The following is a 24,515-nucleotide window of genomic DNA, read 5'->3' as shown; positions in this document are numbered from 1 at the left end:
CAAGAAGTGAGTGCAGGCCCCTGAGTGTATGGGCACTGGCCCTGTGCTGCTGGCGTAGGCATGCAGCTCTGGGCTGCAGACTGCCCCTGCTGAAGGGCTGCCTTCTCCTCCCCCTGCCCTGCTGCAGCACTGTGCCTGGCCACCATCCCTAGTGCCTGCATGCGTGCACATACACGTGTGACCCCCCAGCCCTCCGGACAGTCCCCTGGACTTCCCACTCCCCATACACTTACCTGCGTCCAGCAGCTAGGGTTGCTACCATGATTCCACCTCACTGTATGCTGGCCACATGCATCTGCGTGTGCAGATGTACATGCGCCCACTGCCTCCAATTGTCCCAAGCAGGCACTTGCAGCTGGAACGCTGCCAGCCTGCAAGGGGAAACCCGCACTTTCACAGGTTTTTCTGGGACTTCCTCATGATTCTCTCAAATATTCTTGTGACCCGCTTTTGGGTCGCGACCTGCCGGTTGAGAAACACTGGACTAGGCCTCTGGAGGTCCCTTCCATCCCCCTTGCTCTCTGATTTCTGTGACAGGGCAGGCTTCCTTTACTTGCTGAATGTGGACTAGCCCTCAAACAGAACCAAAGCTCTTAAAGTGGGATCATGACTCTGGAGGACAAGCTTGTAGCTAGAGGCACTGAGTGTACAGCTGGTAGTATTAAAGTGATATAGCTGTGATGGTCCAGGAATTAATGCGAGGAGCAAGGATTTTGGGGTGGGGGGGATACCTTGTATTGGACCAACTGTATTGTTGAGATAAAGGTAGCCGAGCCTTCGAGAGCAAAGCCTTTTTTTGCAGGGGCATTTCAAGGTGTCTGGTGCCTCTTCCATCTCCTCAGAGCTTAGCTCAGGTGGCTTTGTGGATTCTCTCTGCTTCCTACTTCTAGGTATCAACCGTTTAAGCTTACCCATAGCTTAGCTAGAGTTTATCCTTAGTTTAACAGGAAACTTCAGTTCACTTAAGCAATTAGGTCTTGTCTTCAGTGAAAAACTGTCTCCGGGAGCCTGGTTATAATGCAGTGTGAGAGCATGCGATGGGCAGTGTGGAGTATACCAAACCCAGTAGTGTATTAATTAGTCTGCTTCCCATAGAAGGTTATAGCATAGTTGAATTGGATTACATAAAACATAACCAAAACAGTTTATGATGTGGTTAGGATAGAACAGTGTTGGAACTGAGCTCCTCACTAATGTTTTAAGCATAGTGTAGATTGGGCTACAGTAATGCTAATAAATTGGGGAAGCTGCTATTTGCCCAAACAAGGCTGGAGGTTCTCTACTTGCTATTTTCCTAAACAAGGCAAGGCAGTAGTGCATTAGCATGTAAATAAACCCCTTCATAGCTTAAAAGCAGGGTCAGATTCTGCCCTGGATGTGGTCAGGGTCAGTTATCTGAGCACCTCCAGTACGCAGCTCATTCCCCTCAGTCACCAGCAGCATCAGCAACATGTATTTCAGAAGGGGCTTACTGGTTTTGCTTGGACCCAGCAGAATATGCTGCACCACTTGCTGGCCAGAGCCCCATCCTGCCACTCAATTTCAAAAAAGGAAATTGCTGCCTGCAGCCCTGATCTCAATTTCCATTTATAAAGGCTCAATGCAGTGAAAGTAGATTTGTGGCAGGAAGAATGCACAAGGAAGACTCCGATTCTAAAGGACACTATATCCATCTAAGGTCTGTTTTATCCAGGCGTGATGAGCTTTGGCTGAATTTTTTCTTAAATGCTATTTCTGCCACCCATTTGATAGCCGCCCCTGCTATCATTACTGAAATGCCAGCAGAATCATTTCAAGTGTGAATGGGAAGATCACATACTTAGCTATGGTGAAAGAAAAATCCTCCTATTATTTTCTAATTTGCATGCTAAATGAAAGGGGAGCATTACTTGCCCCAAGCTAGAGCAGTGGCTTCTGTCCCAACGTATGAGGATAGGTCAGCTTGGTAATTTCATCTAACAGCTCCCTGCTGCTCCTATTCTTATTCTTACATACATCTGCTGTAAGCATTTGTATTGGATGTCATCAACACATAATGCAGCATTCAGATCAAGTGAGCCCCCGATTTTAAAATAGAAAAAAAGGCAGAGTGACATATGGGATGTTAGACTGCTGGTACGTGCACCTGTCGTGGGACCTGGAGAGGTTTGTATGAAGGAGGAATCTTTCCAGCTGACATGACCAAAAATTGAAAAGCAAAGTGGAGGGATTTCTGTGTTTTCTGTGTTGTGTTTTTGCTAATTAATAAACAAACTATCTTTAACCTTCATTAGGATTTTCCTCCTGACCTTTCCATCCTGCTATTTGATCCTTTGGGATTAAACAGAAGGCAAAGCAGGGCTGTATGTGGCCTTTTAGATGCTGCATTACTGGCTCTGGGGCATCAGGAGAATTTGCCAGCAATATTTCTCATATAATATTTTAATCATATTTCCTTTCATGGAAACATTGGCATGCTTCATTGTGTGTCTACGCTAAGCTGGAAGGTATCACAAGGGGCGGGAATTAAGTCTTAATCGTTGCCTCTCGAGTGACGTTAGCAGATATTATCATAAACCTAAATTCCACTGGTAAATTTTCTAGTTGTTCCTCCTCCTCTTCTCACTTGAAAAACACAAAAGAAAAACGTTGCTTGTGGAAGCAGGAAAACAAGAGTTGTGTGATGTTTCTTTTCTATTTCAGGTTGCCAACCCGGAGGATTGTGACCAAATGTACGAGAGTTTAGTCCGAATTCACACCAACTATCATAAAAACAAGGTGAGCACCTGGTAGGGGTCCTTGTCTGTGTCTGTGTCCTGCCAGGTCTGAGTGCACATGGTGGCCCTGTCCCTCAAATGCTGATATTTCGACAGGAGCATTGTGCTTAGCACTTAGAACGTGGCATGGAAATGGTTCTGCCTCTGTAAACTCACTCTTCTCTCTCTCGTTTGGAAAGTATCGGCGCCTGGATGATACAAACTTCACCGGATTGACAATGGAAGAATGCAGGATTATCATAACAACAGGTATTGCAGCCAGTGAGGACAGTCACGCTACTTAGCTAGTGCTGGCGCTACCCTGCTCAGGATGTAAATGCATTTCCCTTTGCAGGGTTCTTTTTGTGGCATTTTTACAAGCTTCACTTAAAAGTGTAGCCTAGTTTCAGGGGGCCCCGGTGGTTGATAGTGTCATGTGGAGAGTCTAACAACTGCACCCATGGCTAGAGAATGACCTGGAGATGTTACAGGTGAAACCACTTTGGTTGTAGTCCAGGAGATTTACCAACTCCCTTGTTTGTTGTGCTAGTTATTGCTCTGCACTGGGGTAGCAAGATGTCATGCATGAGATGCACTGGCTGGTCTGTACGTAAAAAATGCTATCTGCTGCTCCAGGGGCAGGTATTATAAATACTGAGATTCAGCTCATTCATTTCAAGGTTCTTGGCTACCCTTTGATTTCAATTGTGTTGAAATGTACCCTGTAGTTTTCTTCAGTGATGGTAAGGAGCCTTTTAGAAAAAAGAAAACAAGAGTCCCCCTCTGCACAAAGACACTGCAGTTATTAAGTGCAATATAGGAACCTGGCATGGCCTTGTTCTGCTCTGGTTCCTAACTTTGATTGCAGTGTGTGGAAACTAATAGTTGTTGGTGATGAGGGACATCCCATGTGATTGACTGGATGAGAAAACAAACTTGCCCCAGGCACTGAAATAGAAACTCACTTAGATGAAAGCTTCGAAAGTCAAAAAGGGAAATATAAGGCAGGTTTCTGCAGAGTTTTATTCATCTGCTTTCCCTTCTCTTCCCCCATTGCAGATAACTTGAAAGACGTAATGGAAATAAAGACGAGTAAATGGAGAACCGTGTGGGAGAAGTTCAAGGCAAAGCTCCCGAAGAGGACTTAAAAAGTGATACCGTGATTCCCCTGTGTACATATTCCTAAAGCACTGTATTTTTGCCATGAAAAATAAAGCTCTTCGTTCCTCTTAGCAGCAGCATTGTCATTCAGATGCACACCTTGCATTTGGTTAGTCTTGAAATCTGCTCCGTAAATTTAGCATATCTATTGTGAGCCCCATTTGGATATATGAATTGCTTTGTAATGTTAAAACAGTTTTTCTTTTCGCATAAAGTCAGATGCTGGGTATGTTTAGGTAGCAGAACAAGGTGGGATCTTAGTGCGTATAGGCATATCCAGGCAAGCTGATCTAGCACAGGTTAACTAGCAAATGGGCATGTACTGCCCACAGCTCTGCCTGTAAGGCACCCTGCTTACGTCCTTGGGTAGCAAGTCTGTGAAGTCCCTGCTTTTACCTCTTCATCACTGTCGTTCTCCGTACTTGTTGAAGGGTGAAGTTATACACCTACCTGCACCAGCGTTCATCACTTTTCCATTTGCTCTGTAGACATGCTAATTGAGGCGAGTCAGGAGGAAGCCAGTTCGAAATACTGCTGACCGAACAATTTAGAAGTCGTTACCAAGAGCTTAGTTATGATAGCAGTAGGTAAAACAGACTGTTAAATCTTTTGTTTATTATCATCTTTTTTTCCCTAAATAGTCACAGACTCCCTTGGGAGGAGAAGACAATGCTTTCTGGCATCACTCATGCAATTGCTGTGGGGTAAGATTAGATTTGAACGACTTGTTGTTTTTTGGTGCCATGCGTCTTCATTCAGATCATGAGCATTCCTCCTCAGACCTACCGCTGCTGCTTTGATAGTTGAGTCAGTATCTGCCCCTAGGAGGCCTAAGCCTGGGGTGGTGTGGAGCAATGCAGATTTGGGGTGCAGCTTAACATAAGGAAGTACAAACGGCCTCTTGCTCTTACATATTTGAACAGGTTTCCCCTTAAAAAATCAGAAAAACTTACATCAGGTTCAAATTAAAAACCGAGGAAGACATGGGCAGTGCTTGAGGGTGCTCGCAGTAAGATCTTATGTAGGGGATGGAGGTTGTTACAAGTCTCACAGGTGAGGGGCTACTAGGCGGTCTGTATGAGGCTCTACCTACTGTGGCCCTAACAAAGCTATTCCCCATTTATATACAACAGCTTCATTGCATACCAGAGGGCTAAGGGAAGACTCCTTTATCTCATCTCAGTTTTTATTATAACTTGATTGTGTTAATTTAATTAAGGCAATTTACATATTGGTTAAGTAACAAAAAACGGGGGGAAAAAACCAACCAACCTTTTGTAAAACATCACACCAGAGATGAAGATAAACCACAGGACACCCCTTTCACAGTGAACTCCTGTAAACCTGTGGTTTCCTAGTGCCCAGATAAAATCTGTCCACAAACGTGAAAGACAGAAGACCAGTTTGTGCTAACAACAGCTTTGCTGTTACTCATCTGAGGAGTTAGGTTATTGAAGCATTCCCTTGATTTCAGCTTGTCTTCACTGCACCCTGGTGGTAGACAGCACTCTTTAAAATGAAGGGAGATCAAGGTCTTGTCATACAGTGACCAGTGCCTGGCTTGCAGAGGTCTGTATTTACTACTGACATTCTTGGAATAAGTTAAATATCGCAACCCTATTACTAGTAACAATATTAATGGTCTCCTCAGCTGAGACAGGTAGCCACCAAAATGTAGTGCACGGAGATAAAGATACAATTCACATAACAAAATAAAAAGTTATTGCGTTGAGGAACCAAAAGTCCGGTATAATTTATCTTCCTACCATCTTCCTGTGGGTCCGGGGATAAAGAATCCTGTTAAGTCACTGGTTCCTGGCTGTGGTTGAAAATGTGTGCAGTAATCTATGGAGGAGAAGGAAAATGTTGGCTTTGAAGTCTTTCGGCAGTAACTGTCTGGGCTTTGGTCCAGCTTGTTTCGGAGATGATGTCTGTGGATGGAATCCAGTTACCAACTTCCTGGCTAGCTGATACATGTCTTTAGTCTTTTGGTTAGGGAAGCTGAAGCTTTCACTGTGCATCAGTGATTCATGTTGTTCTGGGCATCCACGAAACCCATTCGTTGTCTGCGCTTCCTTTGCTCTGTCATCTAGATTTAAAAAGAACGAGTGTGTTAGGAAGGCAGGTCATTTCTTGTCCATAGCCACACTAACAAGTTCTCTAAAGGTTTAGATCCAGCATACAGCTAGACAGGGCTTTGCACATGCAGTGACGATAGTGAGCTTGTGGCAGGGAAACCCTGTGTTCAGGGCACCCTTAAGGGAGTGTGAGGTAGAGAGACCCAACTCAAAAGCTTGTTCAATAGGAGGCAGTTTCCTAAGGGAGCAGGTGACTAGCTGCTTCCTGCAGCTGGTGAGGAACCTAGCTTATCCTGGCAAGCTTTCCATGACCCCAGTGAGCTGTTTAACCCTTTTCCCTCACTCCCAACCATACATGGTACAAAAATCACCCAGAAGCTTCACCTTCAGCCAGGTCTGCTAGCCAGAATAACAGCCCTGGGACCATGGCTTTATTTCAGTAAGCAGAGTGGTTTTTTGTGACACTTGATTCTGCTCTGTTGCTTAGGCTTTATGCTCTTCCAGCTAGGGATGTCACGCGGAAAATGGCCTGTTTCAGGTGTGCATATTACCTGTTCCTTCAGCTCATTCAGCTGCGAAGTGAGGTAGGACACCAGCTTCATGGTGGAGGTGAGCTTTTCTTGGAGGTTCCGGATCTCGTTCTGTTCGCCTTCTCCTTCGTTGCTGACCAGTGACATGGCTCTCATCCGGGGGAACCAGTCCAAATTCTTGTTCTGGGGTGAAGACCACAGAGAACCTAGGCATCAGTGCCAATCCCTGAGACTGGAGCAGCAAGTCCTATAATGAGTGCCTGCGCAAAGGGACTGGTAGGAGTACTTTTCCAAAGATATGGCCTCCCCCAGCACCTTTTGAGGCTTCTTAACTAGGCTCATATCGATATTTTTTTCTTTTCTATTTTTTTTCTGAAACTCAGTTCCCTTTATCACTGCTTTGTACCTATCCTCTACTCTCTTTGCTCCTGGTTCTGCTCTTGATTAAATCCTGGCTTACTGAATGCCTAATACTGAATATTCAAGCAGACGGTGCCTTGTGGGCTGAAGTCCAGAAGTGGATGTAATCATGCCAGGAAGGACTGAGGGCTGCTACCAAATTCAATACTTTCCAGATACTCCTTCTGAAAAGACACTCCTGAACAGTCTGTTGTTTAGAAAGGTTTCCCTCAGGGGAAGCACAGCCTGATAATGTGGGAAACCCTATCCCAGGCCACACGCACCTTTATCATCTGTGCCACGTAACTCTCTGGCCCCGTGTAATCGGTCTTGTTCTTCACTCGCACCAACACTATGAAGTACAAGTAGTTCCACATGTTGTGCTCATATTTAATATGCTCCTCAAAGGACACAGTCTTGTTGTCAAACTTATCCCTTTCAAGACCTAGCAGAGGCAAGAGAGAGAGGAAGGATTAGAAAAAAACAAGAAAATGCATATGAAAAGAAGTAGAGATAATTAGATCTTGTGAAAGATGTGAACTCAAGAAGGGCTTTTAGTAACTAGTTGGCATTTAACCCATCATAAGCATTAGACAAAAACACATCTGTGAACCTTCCCTCCAGGAAGGCTACAACTAAACTTCCTGTGCAGCATAGCATGGGGTGGAATGCTATGTCCTAACTGGCAGCTTTCTAACCAAGTAAGTGGTATTTTTGAGTACTTATGCACAGGTTGCTGTTTTATTACACCTCTGCTCACTTGTGGGAGTGGGTGAGTGTGGGGGATTTGAACCGATATTTTCTTTGGTCTCCATGTGTGGTGCTTGACCACCACCATCCCACAGGTAAGTCAGTAACCAAGCTGCCCACCAATGTTTCTTTTGAAGTTAGCCCCCTGGACAGTCAAAAGAGGCAGATCCATGTGAGCCAGAGGGCAGCTGATGCAGAGAAATGACTACTGCTGTGTAAAGGGGAAGGTCAGGGGTTCTAGTCTGGACCCTTACTCCTAGCAGAACACAAGTTTTGCCATTGTGCTGATCTGCATCCATTTTATTTACTGCAAGGGGAAGTGGCTCAGTTCTAGGAGCAGTGATAAGCAGGGGTCTGGGTTATGCCTAACTCATGATGTGATGGTTAGATACTGCATGGGGAAGTCAGCAAGATAAAGGTTCATACGTTAGCTAAGCAAGGGAGGCCTGCACCACTCAGCTAGAGACTAAAACGTGGACTGGCCACTTCCCTTTCCCAGACATAAGCTCAAGAACGCATCTCCATGCCCCACCGTGGTGTCGTGTCCACATGTGCATGCCAACACGACCACAGTGTAGCGTTAGCAGGAGGGATTGGAGAGAGCTTTTTTCCTTACTAATGTCCAGAAATCAAGTATAATTCCCTTCCTCCACCCCACTTTGTTGCAGAGTTGGGTGCTCGAGCTGTTCTGCTTTGTAAGTGAAGGGGCTGGAAGTGACAGCTCTCTTGCAGCAAGCTTATTACTCCTCCATGTTTTAGTTAACATCTATTTAACAAAATGCTGTGGCCTGAATAAAAATTACACGCTGTTGCTCTACTAATTAGGTTAATTTCCTTAGTGTATCGGAGCTTCTCCGCATGCCAGTTCTGCCATTATTCAAAGCATCTTATAGGAAAGGCAAACCTGAATTTCTAATGGAAGCAAACAACGTGGAAATAAATTCAGGTCTTTACACCTGATGCAGAAGCAAAACAAGGACACAGAGCGCTCTCCAACCCCTCCCATTGCAGGCTGCTTAAACATTTGCTATTGGAAGACATGTTAGAAGCCCAGCCCTGCCACTGGACTGCAAAGGGGGAAGAGCGCATGGATGTGCAGGGCCACCCATTCTGCCACTGACCGCATATGAAACACGTGGTCTTAAGGATCTCTTCCTTCTTCTGCTTCTCACTCCTCAGATCAGCAAAGGTGTCTATGATGACCCCAAAGATGAGGTTGAGGACGATGATAATGACAATGAAGAAGAACAGGAGGTCATAGATAACCCGAGCGGGAAACAAGGACTCCTGCAGAGGGGAAAAAGGGACTAGACTTAAACAATGCACGGATTTCTTTCCCCCTTTCAGACCTTTGCTCCAATCAATATATCTTGTTGCCACCATCAGATGTGGTCAAGGAATCGGCTTGGGGAGAGGCAGATTGAGGAGTTTCCATGGGGTGCAGGAAAAATGAGGGGGTGCCTGGGCATGGTGTGAAGGAAAGTCAGTAGCACACCTGGGTGTAAAGGTGAGGTGGGCTGGGCTGGGCTGGACAAGGAGGAGGGGGCGGGAGCCAGGTCTGGCAGTGTCAGCAGCATTCATAGGGATGAAGATGGGGGTGGTGAAGTAATGGATGTGAAACATCCCTACAGAAGGGAAGGGCATTTAAACAAGAGTCTGCCTGGTGTGCTGAGCCCACTCACATCCTTGGATGGCTTCCTGAGAATGTCCCCCACGCCCCCGCCGTTCCTCAGGCCATGGTTCAGGACAGTGACAATGCACATGAGCAATGTGTCACAGGCACGCTCAAAGTTGTCCTCATCCTCTTCTAGAATGCAAAAAGTAAAAACACAGTAAAGACAGAGCAGACAAAGTGCTCAAGCTAAGGCCAAGAGCCATGACTTGGCTTTCCCTCCTCTAGCATTTACCTCCCGGGAGCAGGTGCTTATGTGGAGCAGGGCTGGAGACAACCTAATTGTTGTCTAGTGATTGTGTCAACTGGCTGGAGGAGTGTCTCTGGGGAGATGGTTCCTACATCTGCCAGCTAAACACCGTGACCTAGCCAACACAGAACATCCCTGTCTGTGCTGGGGTGCTCCAGCAGTCCCTCATACTCCTAGGCTCCCATTTTACTCCTTGCTAGCCTGGGCTCAGCCTCAGCCTGGAGGGCCCCCGGCTTCGTTACTTGGCTTAGGCTGCGGGCCTTCTAGCAGGGAAGCTGTTCCAAGGGCCTGCATTTGCCTAGCCCAGCTTGGTCCACCTCCTTGCTTCTGCAGCCTGTGGGTTAAGGCAATGGGATTCCTATAAGCATGGTGGACAGCCTAGATCAGAGGATGGGAAAGGGCTAAGCACTGCTAACGGGGTCAGCTATTTAATGAGTGTGTTTACCTTCCATCACCTTGGGCAGCGTAGTCCCAGGAGAGCAGTTAATTTTGTCACCGCTGCATGACTCCATAAAAGTCTCCATGTGCCCTTGCATCCCCAAGGAGCTAGCTGGAAGCAGAAGATTGTGCAACATTGTCAGAATACCAGCTGCAAATGACCTGTCCCAGTGACTCTCTTGGGGTGGGAGGCCAATTCTCCTACACCCCACCTTCCAGCTGCAGTGGCTCCAAAGCTACTACAGACAAGGCTCCTTACTATGGATCCAGTTTCTATTTATCATCATCGAGGATGCTAGCCAGAGCACTCCATTCATTGACTAAGTCAGTGCTGATGGTAGCAGGAAGAGGGTGTGATTGTCTGTTGTTCATTAGCTACATACTTCGAGACCAGAGACCCCCTCTGGCCCTGGGGCTGGGTGCTCTGAGCATTTATTGAACCTACCCAGTGTTAAACAGGACAGACCCGCAGCCCTCACCTCATCTGCCTGAAACGCACCCTTCGTTTTCTGTTACCCTGAAACTCCCAATTCTCTGGCCAGAGAAGTATTGGGATCCTGCAGTCTACGCAGGCACCCACATCCTTTAGTATTCAGAAACTCAGTTGGACCAGAATATTGCTCCAAAGACATAAAAATCGCCTCAAAACATTGTCTCAGCCCCCTGGTAGAGGTGAATTAGTTATTCTCCATCCTGGGAAGTAATTCACTCAAGGTCACCCTGAGTCTGTGACAGACCAGGAAGAGACTCCCATCCCGTCTGTCCCCTCCCAACCACCCAAAGCTGCTGCGTGGCATGACAGGGCTGCAAGACCTTTGGATTTGTTGTCAGGCAGGCGGTCCACCTCCATGATGAAGTCATCTTTCAGGAAGAGGAAGCCCACGATGGAGAAGAGGTAAACGAGGATGAGGGCCAGAAGGGCTGTCAGGAGGATGGAGCGCCCGTTCCGCGTCACGCTTTTGATGACATTGAACAAGGTCTCCTCCCGGTAGATCAAGTCAAACAGCTGAGATGGAGAAAGAAGCCACAGGAGGTTGGCTAAGCAAGCGAATAACGCTCATCTTTTCTACACCATGTCTTAACCAAGGAGCTCCCAATTCTCAGCACAAACACTGACTCAATTCCACGCAGGACGGGGGAGGCCATTCCCACCTTACCTTGGAAAGAAAAGGAACTTGGGGTTCTGTTTTTGGCTGTGCGCAGCAATATGGCCAAAAATAAACCCCCCCAAGTCCTGGCACTGCCTTATCAGATCCCATTGCCTTGTACCTGACCCAGATAGAGGTACGTAACAGAGACTGGCAATAAATGAACAGAACGAAGCACAGACGGATATTCTAATATCACAGGAGGCAGAAAGGCCAACCTCAACAAGACTATCCCATCACTAGTGAATTAATTGCACTGCCATTGTCGGTCTCTGAGTTTACACGCAAATCTAGTTCCCCACACAGCCTATGCAGTGACATACACATAAACAGTGGCGTACATTCCCCGATCATTCAGGAGAACCGTACCAAGATGCTGTAGAAGAGCTCATGCGCAAAGAGCCCCAGGACGCTGGTCAGGATGTAGCCAACATGGTAGAGGAACTCCATGTCCATGATCATGGCCTTGTATCCCCGGATGAAGGTCCCACGATTGCCCACGAAGCTCACCACAAACACAATCTTGTTCGTCAGCTGGGAAACAACCACAAGAAACAGAGCAGAAGTAAACGAGTGTCTTCTCTAAGCGAGCCGTACTCTACAACCTCACAGCATCACAGTGCAGTGATGGCAAGGGACTGAATTTTCCACTGCATAAAATCCACTGATTTCATGTGAATTCAGATGAGAGCAGGGATCAGGCCAGATTCCTCTAAGTAAAATTTTCAGCAACCACTGAGCTCATTGTCTCGGTCTCTGGGAACTCAGCCCACTTTGCGCCTGGATTTTAGTGCTGCCCATAGCTACCCCAAAGGACTTACATTGAGAGCTCCCAATATGTTCAGAGTAAATCCAATCCCCAGGTAATATATTGATCGCAGGATCAGTGCCACAAGGAGAGGTCTGACGCCATAGCGCCGGGTAAACAGGGCCATGATGGAGAAGCAGATCAGAATCCAGAAGAGCAGGGAGATCAGTGGGGAATCCAGCACTCCTGGGAGCAAAAGATACACAGGTAGATGGCAATGAAATTAAACACACAACCCACCGGACACACTGCTTTCACCAAAGCCTTGGTGAATGTTAGAGATGAATCATCCCTAAAAACTAGCCATCTACCGGGGAACTGGAGCACAGAGGGAAGGGACTTTCCCAAGGACACAGAACAAATTAGTGGCAGAGTTGGGACTAAAACCCAGGAACCCTTGCTTTAGCTGGTAAAAAGCCACCCCTCCACTCCATCTCAATGGAAATCTACACTAGAAAGGAGAGAGACCGAGAGCATCCTTAGTAAAGACTATGGATGATGAGACAAGGTCTAATGTGCATCAGTGTTTTCTGCGCAGGAGGATCCTTTTGCCTTTTGGCTCCCAGCGCTTGCAATGGGGCACTTACCCATAGAGGTGGCTTCAATGTAGGGGTAGAAGAAAGCAATGATGATGTTGATGAAGACAGCCAGGTTGAAGGAAATGCTTCCCCAGAGAGTCATTCTGCGGGAGAACCAGTACATCAGCGGCATGCCTGGGGCAGAAGAAGGCAGGAGGAGAGAGAGGGAGAGACGGCGGAGTAAAAAAAACAGCTAATGGAGATGGGTAATTCTGTCTTCCCATAAACCTACTACTTTGCAGCCCCAGAATGACTCTTGCCTCCCAGTTCCCTCAGCCCAAGTCCCCATCCTTCGGTGAAGTGAGGGTGCAAGTTCAAAATGTTACCACTCATATTTCTGGCTCCTCAGGCCTCTGACCTGCTCTGGTCGCTGCAGAACCAGCTTTCCTTGCCTCCGCCTCAATGCTTCCTACAGTCTTGCCATTTGCATGCGTGAATAAAGATGCCCTTGCTCTCTTGGCATCATCTCTCTGCCCCCTAGGAGAATGCTGCTGGCTGGCTCAGCCTATCTAAGCTGGGAACAGGCTTCCTATCTAACTGCTATTTGGATTTGCAAGCATTATCAGTGCTATTGTAATATGCCATAGCTGCTTAACAATATTTATGCATTATCTTCTTATGGTTAATTGACCTGCTGTTTATTATAATCAATCAACCTAGTAACTTCTGGATGAACCTCCAGGAGGTATTATAAGGCCCAAGAATTTGGGTGCTGATCTGAATGCAAGTCCAAAGCTCTGAGTCTTCAAAACTCAGTTGCATGAGAGAAATTTCCTGGTATCCAGCCGTTCTCTGGAAAGGAGACTTCCAGTAACATTTCTAGTTGGAGGATCTGAAGACAGCCTTGCATGAGGGTCTTTATCAGGCTGCTGTGAGTCTCAACTGTTCCATTATAGTCACAATGCTTTGTCTGGAGCCAGGGTGTCTGCGTGTCATACCCAGATATCCACTTAGCCATGTGCCAACCAGAGCATCTCACATGCCAATTAGCAGAGCATCTCTGCCCGATACGTATGAGCGAAAGGCCCAGGAGCTGTCTGAAAGGCCCTTTCCTTGTTTCTTGAGTGGGATTATTCTCGACTCTGGCCCCAGCCTTTATTCTGGGGCAAAGCTTGTACAAAGAAATGCACCTTGTGCCCTGCTTTGTGACAGCACTTGGCCATGTCATGGGGCCCCTCCTGGGCTATTGCTGTTGTTTAGCTGTGGGGGCTCTGCCTCTACACTCAGCTGTCTCACTGGGTCGCAGAAGCAGATCCAACCCCATTTCAAGAGCAGGGTCAGGACATTGATTGAACACTGATAAGGAGCCAGGCACCATGAACAATTCTGGTGGTCAAACAGCAGCAGCTTAGGCCAGTGCCTTTGGCTTCGTCCACTCAACAGGATCCCTCTTCTCGGCAACTGTACAGGGGTTTATCTGTATGGGGAGTTCTCCCTGCTACAGTTCCTGTTCCTTAGCTCTAATGATTTCAATCCCTTTTTTTCAAACCTGGTCAGGGCTTTTGGCTTTTTCACCTTGAGACACTCAGAGGGGCTAAGCACCTGCCATCCTGATGGCCTTACACTGGCTTTGTCAGCATTCAGCATCTCTGAATATTGGGATTGCAGGCTGGGGGCCTAAAACAGAGGTACCCAAGCTGAGTGGATGATTTTCAACTTAAGCTGTCCTACCTTGCAAGGCAGGGAATGCATTTTCTTTAGCCTCCCCTTCCTGTAGCATTTTTCTGCTTTGTGTTTGCTAAATATACTGCAATACACTGTGGGTCTCAGGCCACTTACAGAGTCTGCTTATGAATCCTTCCATGGCTATGCGTCTATGACCCTGTGAGGTCCCTTCCAGTCTTGCTTCCCTATAATCCTATGGGCTATCGCTGAAGGAAACCTGCAAATGTTACTCATTTTTAGGCATCTCTTCCTGAATTAATAAGATCTGCCAGAGGGAAAAATCCCAGCCACATGGTGCAAATGGAAGAATGCAGTGCACTGGGCACAACAAGGGGCATGAGGGTCTCGGGGAGGTGCTTGCAAGCACTGCTGGCCTCTCAGCTCCAAAGCTGGTTATCAGAATAATCTCGCCTAGCAGCAACCAAGAGGAGCTGGGGTTTGCCCTTACTGCGCAGTTTCTTCTGCCACTCCATCTCGTTGTGCAGGAAGGCCGACTGGTCAAAGAAGTCGCTGACTTTGCTGCCCTGATCATCCTGCTCTGTGGTGGTGAACAACCGGTACTTGGTTTCCTTGGTGAGAAATTCACAGATGCCAGGCACTGGAAAGATGATCTGCTCCATGCTCCGATCCAGACGCACAATCTAAATAGATCAGGTGGAGAAACTGCCATTCAGCTGTCTATGCCACACTTCTCTTCTCTGCCGTATGACCAGGCACCAACTCCACCTGCACTCAGTGATGGATCAGAATATTTGTGTCAACTGCAACCCCTGCTAATCCATGCTCACAGACAGATCCAGCTGATACAGCTACTGACTGTGAGGGCAGCTCACTGCTGGCACTGCTGCAAGGCCTATCTGTAAGAAAGTCCTTGCACAAATGTCCATGGCAGTCCCCAGAGGTAGCTGGACACTGCTGGAGCTACTCCTGTAGTTATAGTAGCTAAATGGCTCTATGGGGAGTACTGTGCTCAGAGGAAGCTCACAACTCTGCACATACCAGCTAATACCCCTGGCATGCTGCAATGCAGAACTTTGTTTGTTGAGTGTGGAAACAGAGGAAATAGGGATTAAAAGGAGCCAGCCATGAGACAGGCCTGCAAACACCAGCTAGCACAGCACAAGGCGGAAACCCACCATGGGGATGAGCCCTACCTCGATCTGGGATGTGTGCCTCTCGTAATACGCCAGTGGATCCTCCTCCTCTTCCTGGACTGGCGGGGATGACTTCAGCATCTGCGAGAGCTGCTTATTGTTCAGACTGAGCTGGGGGACAGGAAATCAAGGTAGGCATCCTTAGATAGCTCCAGTGGCAAGGGGCTAGGGGACTGCTCTAGCAAGCAACCAAACCGAACAGGGTTTCCAGGGAAAAGCAAGCGACTAAAAGCTTCCTGTTGGGGCCTAACATCTCTCCAAAGGGGCACAGCTCCAATTCACCGCAGTGATTACATCCCCAAAGCACTAATCCACAGATTGCAAAATCAGTTCCCAGGGAAACTGCATTATGACTGAATGGCAATCAGGATCTAAGACAAAGCCACACTGGGCAGGAATCAGGTACTACCAGGGAAGTGCAGCCCCCAATGGCAATAGCAGAGACTGGCTCTGCTCCATGCGGAGATGGCAACTTATGCCATCAACAGCTGAAGCTCCCACCGGGGCAGCACCACATGACTGCCCTTCTGCAGGAGTGGTACCTGCCGAGTGTCCCCTTGTGCTCATAGGTTGGCCTTGCACATCTAAAGCAGTACTTTCAGGTCTTTATTTTCTATCCCCATGGCAATAGCCAAGTGACAGGGAAGCAGCCAGAGAATGGCTAAGAGCTTTGCTAGCTTTAGATCAACAGTTTCTTCAATGACCTGTTGCTGTTGGGGGAGACCCTGTACGAGCCCTGTGAATGTCTCATACCATGGACGAGATCCCCTCCTCTTCCTCCTCCTGGATTCGCTTCACCGGCTTCAGGAGGTGCTGGAGTTGTTTGTTGTGCCGAGAGAGCTGCAGACAGACACGGGGACAGCAAGGGTCACTCGGAGAAGAAGCAGCCGCAAGAAAGGGCGCGTACTGTGAACCTGTTGGGAGCACTGACCGGCTGCACCAGTGTCGTGCAAGTGCCAGACGGGTACCCCAAAACCTGACCCCACTGAAACGAGCTCAGGGACAGGATCTGGCCCTTGTGTAAGTAAGAAAGAGCTGCAGCCATAGTGACACTGGCTGGACCAGGACAACACCCCTCCTTCTGCAGCATGCAGGCAGGGCCCTGGGCTGGATGTGGAAGGATTCTGGCCTGATGGTGACGGGCATGGCATGCCTTTGGGCCTCCCTCCAAAGCAATGAGGATCAGTCACTGCCAAATGCTGGGGTCCAAATCAAGCAAACTGCTGTTAGGATCATAGAAAAGCAGGGCTGGAAGGGACCTCTCAAGGTCATCTAGTCCAGCCCCCTACTCCCAACAGGATCAGCCCCAACTAACCCATCCCAGCCAAGGGTCTGTCCAACCGGCTCTTGAAAACTTCCAGAGATGGAGGAGATTCCACCACCTCCCCAGGGAGCCTGTTCCAACACTCACCCACCCTCCTAGTCAGAAACTTCCTCCTCATCTCCAACCTCAGGTCTCTCTGCTGCAGCTTGAGGCTACTGGTCTGTTCTAGGACAGCAGTGTATGTATTCCCAGGGGCAATAGGATGTGGGACAGAGCAGCCCAGTGGATTACAGGTGCCACATTTATCCCAATGTAAGTCCATTTCCCTATGTGCAACTCCAGTGAAGTCCAGGGGCTGAGCAAGCCTCCACCAGCTTGCAGCTCAGGGATGGAGGCACAGACCAGGGATGTACCAGTGCAAAACAAGCTGGGCAGAGGGACAGCAGCACAGGCTGATAGTCGGAAGAGGAAGGACCCTTGAACCTGCCTAGGAGCATGCGCTGTGGGGCTTGGGGAAGGCAGATGTTCTACTGGTTTGACTGGATAGCAAGCAAGTCCCTGTGGGTCCAGACTGGGTCTCCCCCAGTACACCAGCTGAGCCAAGCCTGTCCGGGTTCAAACTGGGGAAGCATTTAAGTGCACAGAGGACAATCCTCCAAAGAGCTCCATGCAGTAAGCAAGGAGCAGTGGCCCCTGCTCACAGCACTGGAGGTGGCGCTGGGGAGCAGACTCATGAGGGCAGGGTCCTTGCAGCCTCGCAACAGCATAAAAATCTGCAGAAAATGTACCTGCAAGGCCAGGATGTAGATGTTGTGCCCAACCTCGCGGGGCGACACCTCCGAGTTCTCACACTCTTCCTCCTGCACGTAGGCTTTCTTAATGACGTCCACCTAGAAGGCACCAGGCAGGAAAGCAAGTCAGCCAGGTGCTGTGCAAGCCAGAGAGCTGGGGCTTCGCACTGCACCGGGGATGCTCACAACTAGGCTTCAAGGCAGTAACAAGTTATCCTCCCCACCCCCCACAACCTCCATAGACCATCTGCACAAACAGCATGTGTGTGTAACTAGTGTCCAACATGGGGCTGCAGGTATTTTCTCCTGCTGCAAGCAGCTCAGTACAGTGAAGGGAGGAAGGCTGGGATCAATCCCTGGCTCTGCTACAGACTCCCTGGGTGACCTTGGGCAAGTCCCTCAGTCTGCCTCAGCCTCTCTTGTGAGATCCGAACAGAGAGGCTGCAAGGTGCTTGCACACAATAGTGACGGGGGTCTGTACTGCCCCTAGCACTACACAGAAACCAGCTGTGCATGCAGGGAGGGGGCAGACTCACAGCCCTGCCACAGGGGAGTCAACAGCAAGGGGGAGGAGCGAGGGGAAGAGGGAGCTGAGCTGAGCTACAATAGGCAGGAGGCTCCCTGGAACAGGGTGCGACCCAGCAATCGAGGTCTCCTATCTCCCCGCTCAGTGGTACAGATTGCTGCCGTGTCTCAGTCAGTCACACAGGCTGCGAGCCCCGCACTTCCCCCCAGCTCCCCCATCCTTACCAGCTCCTGAGGCCGGAGGCTGAGGAGGGTCCTATAGGCCTTTTAGCCATTCTCACTGTCGTGCCTGCTCTCCATCAGTGCCAGCAGGAGCTTGGAGGCATTGTCCTGGGGAAGACACCAACATGAGTGACCCAGCGTCCCAGCACACGGGGTGCTCACAGCCACAAACAGGCCACGCAGAAGCACTGCTGTTGACCTGCTGAGCCTGGCACCATTCCCAGCAAGCCGGGCTGTGCAACAGAGGCCATGTGGTCATACAGGCTGGAGGGAGGCAGCCCCCCATGATTCCTAGTGCCTTCCAGAGCCCCCCTGAGCTAACCCATGGAGACTGTACCTGTAGCTCTGCCACGTGCATCAGGGATTTGGGATCAACATGCACACACTGCTGCATCCTGCCAATCGCTAGAGAAGCCCTGGCCAGCATTTACTGCTCCCGTGTATTTCACAGACACCTATCCCAGTCTCTCTGACACACACACACACACTAGAGGGACCCTTCCTGGTGGCCCCCCTACCTTCAGCTGGAGGACCAGGTCCATGCGGTACTTGCAGAGGGGGCTGATGTCATTGAGGATCAGGGCCGTGATGATGTCGATGCCGTTGGACTCGTGGGTCACGATGCAGCTCTGGGGAATCACACACCAGGTCATCCCACAGGCTGTGATTTCTAACCTGCTGCTGGATACTCAGCTTCAGCTCAGTCTCGGTTTTCCCATCTGACTTAGCTCAGACCCTTTGGCCCGCTAAACTTCCCCACACCCCCACAAAAAACCTCACCCAGGCACTTGACCACTCAAGTGCTTGGGCTTCGGCCAGTTTCTCTTGCTGTTTGGCTTATATTATGCCCAGCTCACTCCACTTCTCTATGACCCTGAACAATCCCTTTCCTGCCTGAGTATCATTAACCGTGCTTATGTCTCCAGGCAAGGGATCATCCAGCCCAGCAAGGCAGGGATGAATTGCATTGCCTGGGGACTGAGCAAAGGTCCTGCCCGTCCCCAGGCTCAGGCTTAATTACAGAGAAACCTGTGCTAAGTCTTTGGCACCTAATTAAGACCAGTTACCTTGTTTCTCAGAGAACTTTATGTCCCCAGGACCATCCTGGAAGCTGATAGGACCAAACCAGTTTCACCAGTGATGCACTTGAAGTAGCACAATTCCTTTACAAAGCAGAGAGCGAGGCCCAGTGTTCCTATGTAATGGATATGCAGATACCCCCTGCCTGTTACAGTGTGAGCCAGCGGCGTCAAGCTCATCTGCTCTCTGGGCCCATCTGCAGATCAGATCAGGCCATGCTACAGACAGTGCTGGAGGCTGGTCCTGTGGGGCACAGCATGCAGCGTGTGCCCTGTGCCAGACTCCTGCAGCACATGCTGGCCTTGCTCCAGGGTTACCCTGCACACAGCACAGGGCACACGCTGCGCCTGGGGTTGGGGCTGGTCCAGATTGGGCCATGCCAAGGCTAGCTGTCGGTCCAAGACCCATGAACCAGATCATACAGCTCCACAAACTGGATCTTGCCTATGGGCCAAATGTTTGACCCCTGTGAGGTAAGCAACAGCTGACAAATTAAGCCTGGCATTTTGTGCAGCGAAGTGACCTATTTGAATTGGTCTAATAAAAAGATCAGATTTACCCAAAGAACTTGTCTGGCTAAGTGACCTGTGCACTCTGTACGCACTGGTTGCTATACCCTCTCCTCAAACCTCTGATCCTGCTACGGCTTTCTCTGTGGTCCACACCCTGCTCTCACTTGCACGCTGAGTGGGGCCAGCGTCAGCAACAGCAGCACCTTGCTCTGGCTGGTCCAAAGCTTCCTGGGTAGGACATGCCCAGCAAGAAGCTGCCCTAGGGACACAGGTCAGTGGAGTGGCATCCCTGCCACTCTGCACAGTGTAGAGCAGCCCTCTTGATCTGCACCTGGCCACACTCCCCACCCTCACCGCCTGCCAGCAGCCCCACCCCGGTGCAGTGCGGAGTCAGGCCAGCGGCCGGAGTTACCTGGTTCTCATGGCAAGGGCCCTGGCAATACTCCGTCAAGGTCTCCAGGGTCTGGGTGATCAGGGCCACGTTGCACTCGTTGATGTAGAGGCCCAGCAGGCCCAGCCCCCCCGTGGTGCTGCCGCACATGATGTCCAGGAACTGCAGCGTCTCGCACACCAGGTTGTAGTTGGTCTTATTGTTCTGGCATCGCAGGTAGTTCTGCAAAACCAGCCCCCACCATCAGTGATGCCGGGGCTAGAGGGCTCCATAGCATCAGCCTTGGGTGCCTTGGTCCCTTCCTCCTCCCTCCAAAGCCAACAGGGCCCAGGCAAAGGAGAATATGGTGCCAGGGCCCAAGGCACTCAGCATCATCCGAGAGCAGCTGTACTGTGCGTACCACACCGCTCAGTGACCACCACTGAGTCACACCAATAACTGGAGGTCACTCGTGGCACCCACAGTGATAGTCACACCTGGCTCTCAGCTCTGGCTTTACACGGGAGGGCAGGATCACTGGCCCATGTGGCAGAAGGAGAGGCTGGGGCTCTGGGAGGTCACTGACCCCATAGCAGTGGCAGAGCTAATCCAGGCCGGAGCCCTGGGAATCCTACCTGAATCCCCGGAGTCCCAGTTCAGCAAGCTTTTGGCTGCCTGCCCATACCCGCCAGGCCCTAACCTGCAGGTCCCGGTTGTGGTTCTCACAAAGCAGCTGCAGGAAGCGAAGGATAGGCTCCATGATCAACACTGTCACCCCCATCTCGTTGTTCTGGCTCTGCTCCCCAGCATCGTGGCCCTTCCGAAAGCCGACAGCCAACGGGTAGCGGGACGGGGTGCTGGGCATCACATAGGCGTCTGCTCGGCCTGCAGGGAAATCCAGCCTATGATGGAGCCAGCCTGTTGGACTGGAGGGTGACTCTCCACACAGCTTGCACGGGCCCATATCATGACCCCAGTGCTAGTCCCTGCACAAGCCCACATGGTCCCTGCCCCAAAGAGCTGAGCCTTGTGCCCCTCTCCTCTCACTTACCCTTGCTGCTAGGGTCAGGAGCATCTTTGTCCTCACGTGGCTTGTTCCCGATGTCGCTCATGTTCACTGACACTGTGGACTTGGTCTCCTGCTGTGCCTTCTTCATGCGGTCGTGCAAAACTTTAAAGAACTTCTCTGACTTCTTGTCACTTGTCATCAGGTTGTGAAACGATTTCTGAGAAGGGCATGAGGAGGGAGACAGAGGAAGCCAGAAAATGAGTTAAAAGGTCCCTATCAGGATCCAAAGGTGCCAGGTTGCCCCTGTGATGTGTCTCCCCTGCAAAGCCTGCCATTGTGCCTGGGGTTTCCAAACAGCTGGTTCATTTAATGGTAAAACCCATCACTAGAGGACCAATCCTCATGCTTCTGGGCATCAGCTAGTTGACACAGGGGTCAGGAAGGCATTGCTACCTCTGTATACAACCCTGCACAGTATGCCAGGCACCTTGCAAAGAGTTTAGCTCTTCCTACAAAGCATGGAGGTACGGGTTATCGGAGAAAGCAGGGCACCAGATCAGACAGAAAAGTGATCCGGTCAGTCCAATGCTCCCTACTTTCTCTTCTCGACACAAACCAAAATCTCAAGGATAAGGTCATTCTCCTACAATCTCTTAACCAAGATCCAGGAAGTAACAGTCCTCTTGGCTTTAAGGGAATGGATGATTCAGTTTTGTCCCCACCTCACCCCTAGCCATGGGCTGTGTTTTAACAAATGAAGAAAACTCAGAATAGAAGCTGAGAAACACCAGCTGTATCTGTTTCAGTGCCCAGAACCTGAGATGTCTCTTGGGTGGGCTAGCTTTCCCCAAAATAAAAGCTTTACATTTGAAAACAATGATCCACAGCATTTTAAAAGTGCCCAGCAGAGGGCCCAGGATCACTTTCCAATAGACGCAAACCTATCACACCCATATGGCTTTTGTCAGGCATCCGATCAAGAAGCCAGGCTGGGAACTTGATGCAGACAGATTCTTGACCCCTTTCTGCTACTGACTGGCCAGGGAACACAGCAGTGAGTTTTGGCTCATGCATCTTGGGCCAGACCAGAACTAGTAAGTGTGGGGAAAGAGGCAAATCCCACATGAACCATTTCAGATACCAAGTTCATGTCCGTTATGCACTAGGCAAAAGGGTTGCCTTGGAGTATCTCTGTACCTGGATCTCTGTGTTGCCCCCATCCAGCAGGCGGATGGCCAGGAGGATGCTCTCCTGGAAGATCTTCTCATTTTTCGTGTTCATGATGAGGTCTGCCACCAGCTTGGTGGCCCCTTCTCTGTCCAGCCGGCACTGCACGGCTGCAATGGCTGACCAGTCCTGGTCCTGGCCTGCAGGGGACGGTGAGAGAGGGGAGGAACAGAATAAAGCTGCCTTGCTGCAATGGGGCAGCAGCAACATCTATGCCCAGCTGAGGCCTGGAGCCAAAAAGGGTCTGAACTGGGGTTTGGGACACCGGGGGTCCACATTTGGCTCTGCCCTTGGGCAACTCATTTAGCATCTAAGCCTCAGCTTCGCATCTGTACAATGGGAGCAGTGCCCTGTCCCACAGGCGATGTTCAGGAGAGATGTTTGCAAAGCATGTGGGTACCAGGGGATGGGCAGGGTCAGAGAAAGATGGATCAGTAGGAGGGGACTGCAAGCTCCTCTGCCAGGGAATCCCCTGCCGGTCCCTACACATGGAAACCACCCTTCTGTCCCTGGCTGGCTTCCCTGATGCCAGACTGAGTCACACCAGCTGCAGACCTGGCCACTGCTTCTACGCTGATGCTTGCATCAGGCGACCGCAGAGGCTGCCAGGACACGGATGAGCCTCAGAGATGGGGAAGGAGCAGGCAAGAGGCAACATGGTTATACCAGATCCCTTACCAGCCCCAGCTGCGTCGACCACCTCCCCTTTGGAGCTGGACTTCTTGTGCTGCAAGTAGTTGCTCATGAGCGTTTTCCTCAGCATGTTGCCCTGAGTGTGACAAGGACCTGCAGTGAGTCTTATGGCTGGAGCCTGCGCTGAAGTGGGGGAAGGCTGCACACTGGCATAGCAGTGCCCCAGTCCAGCCCCAGCCACCCACCAGCTGCACAAGACCCTGCCCGTGCCATGTGAAGGGCAGCTCACGGTGTGATGGAGTTGCCCCTCCAGGACCTGGAGCTGTTGAGTCTCTCCCCCTGCCAGCGAGGGACTTCAGGCCTGGTGCCCACAATGGTTTCCTCACAGGCGCTGCACCCAACATGAGGCAGGAGGACAAACCGGGGGGTGGGAGCTGGAGGCTACGCGCGGCAGGGCACAGACTCACCCTTTCCCCATATTTGTTCCTCTTCATCAGCATCTGCTGCAGCGTCCTCAGCACCTTGATGCACAGCTTCTCCTCCGTCTCCATGAGGTCCTGGGTGTGCTGGATCAGCCTGGTGCCGGCAGCAAACCCCACCAGGTCATTAGGTCCCTGAGCTCTCCTGGCTGCTTCCCCCCCACTCCCAGGCGAGCCCGCAGTCTGGGCACCTTCACCCCCATGCCACACCCCCGCGGGCCGGGAGAGAGCAGAGCCCAGCCCCTCCCCACTGCCCTGTGCCAGCTCTGCTTCAGCAGTGACAGCTGGTCCCATGCTGCACCCTTACTTGGACAGGAAGCCCCCGCTCTCGCATCGCTGGTAGGCTTCAGTCCCTTCCATGAAGAGTAGCTCCGGCCGGTGCAGGACATCCACCAGGACAGACAGCTCAGCTTCCACCAGGGGCTTCAAGCGGTCCTCCAGGGCATTGATGATGTCCTGCAAGGCATGGCCTGGTCAGAGCCCCTTGCAGAGGGGACACTTCTCCCCCAACACTGACCCACTGCTGGGTCTGTGGTGGGGACGGTGCAGAGCCGCCCTGGCCAGGGGCAGCTCCAGGAGGGGTCACTGATCTGCGGGAGAGCGGGTAGATGGAGTCACAGCATAGACACAGGATGCCCAGCACTCACTGCTCCCAGAATGGGAGAGGGCAAGACTAACAGACCAAGAAGACAAAGCTACTCCAAGCAGCTCAAGCAGGAGACGCCATCAGTGCTGCGAGGACCTGCTGGTGCAGGAGCGAGGGAGGCTCACAACATCCGTCTGCACCGCACCATAGAGGGGCACTTCTCTCAGTCCCCAATAGGCACAAGACCCCCATTAACTCCTCGCATGCTGTCATGCGAAGCTCCACCACCTGCCCCAGCCCGACAGTCCCCCGTCATCCTGCACCTGCAGCTTCTCAATGATGTTTTTGTAGTCCCACTGGTTGGGCATGGTGGCCACCCGGGGGAAGGTGCGCGTGGCCGCCTTGTAGCTGGCCGTGTTCCTCTGCAAGGCACTGGAGGAGCTGCTGTTCA

The 24,515-nt window shown here is 50.6% G+C and overlaps 2 protein-coding genes across 2 annotated transcripts in view; one reads left to right on the top strand and one right to left on the bottom strand.

The window, feature by feature from the left end:
- Nucleotides 1-3,967, top strand: part of LOC102375543 (ubiquinol-cytochrome-c reductase complex assembly factor 2) — a 5,345-nt gene extending 1,378 nt beyond the window's left edge. The window contains exons 2-4 of the mRNA XM_006025085.3: nt 2,683-2,757; nt 2,936-3,005; nt 3,795-3,967. Of these exons, the coding sequence (XP_006025147.1) occupies nt 2,683-2,757; nt 2,936-3,005; nt 3,795-3,883 (234 nt within the window). The 3' untranslated portion in view covers nt 3,884-3,967. The remainder of the gene's footprint in view (nt 1-2,682; nt 2,758-2,935; nt 3,006-3,794) is intronic.
- A 63-nt stretch (nt 3,968-4,030) lies between these two features.
- Nucleotides 4,031-24,515, bottom strand: part of ITPR3 (inositol 1,4,5-trisphosphate receptor type 3) — an 80,274-nt gene continuing 59,789 nt past the window's right edge. Inside the window, 24 exon segments of the mRNA XM_025205840.1 lie at nt 4,031-5,985; nt 6,526-6,687; nt 7,188-7,348; nt 8,775-8,940; nt 9,336-9,460; nt 10,021-10,125; nt 10,827-11,019; nt 11,531-11,695; nt 11,983-12,155; nt 12,557-12,682; nt 14,661-14,853; nt 15,367-15,477; nt 16,120-16,206; nt 17,419-17,520; nt 18,172-18,276; nt 18,687-18,797; nt 20,173-20,373; nt 20,831-21,015; nt 21,182-21,356; nt 22,337-22,506; nt 23,045-23,135; nt 23,467-23,575; nt 23,786-23,934; nt 24,388-24,515. The exon segment at nt 24,388-24,515 is cut by the window's right edge and continues 102 nt beyond it. Of these exon segments, the coding sequence (XP_025061625.1) occupies nt 5,917-5,985; nt 6,526-6,687; nt 7,188-7,348; nt 8,775-8,940; nt 9,336-9,460; nt 10,021-10,125; nt 10,827-11,019; nt 11,531-11,695; nt 11,983-12,155; nt 12,557-12,682; nt 14,661-14,853; nt 15,367-15,477; nt 16,120-16,206; nt 17,419-17,520; nt 18,172-18,276; nt 18,687-18,797; nt 20,173-20,373; nt 20,831-21,015; nt 21,182-21,356; nt 22,337-22,506; nt 23,045-23,135; nt 23,467-23,575; nt 23,786-23,934; nt 24,388-24,515 (3,362 nt within the window). The 3' untranslated portion in view covers nt 4,031-5,916.

This window comes from Alligator sinensis, unplaced genomic scaffold (assembly GCF_000455745.1).
Source record: "Alligator sinensis unplaced genomic scaffold, ASM45574v1 scaffold872_2, whole genome shotgun sequence".
NCBI classification, from domain to species: domain Eukaryota; kingdom Metazoa; phylum Chordata; order Crocodylia; family Alligatoridae; genus Alligator; species Alligator sinensis.
The sequence above is the reverse complement of the archived record's forward strand: the minus strand, read 5'-3'. Positions and strand labels throughout refer to the sequence as shown.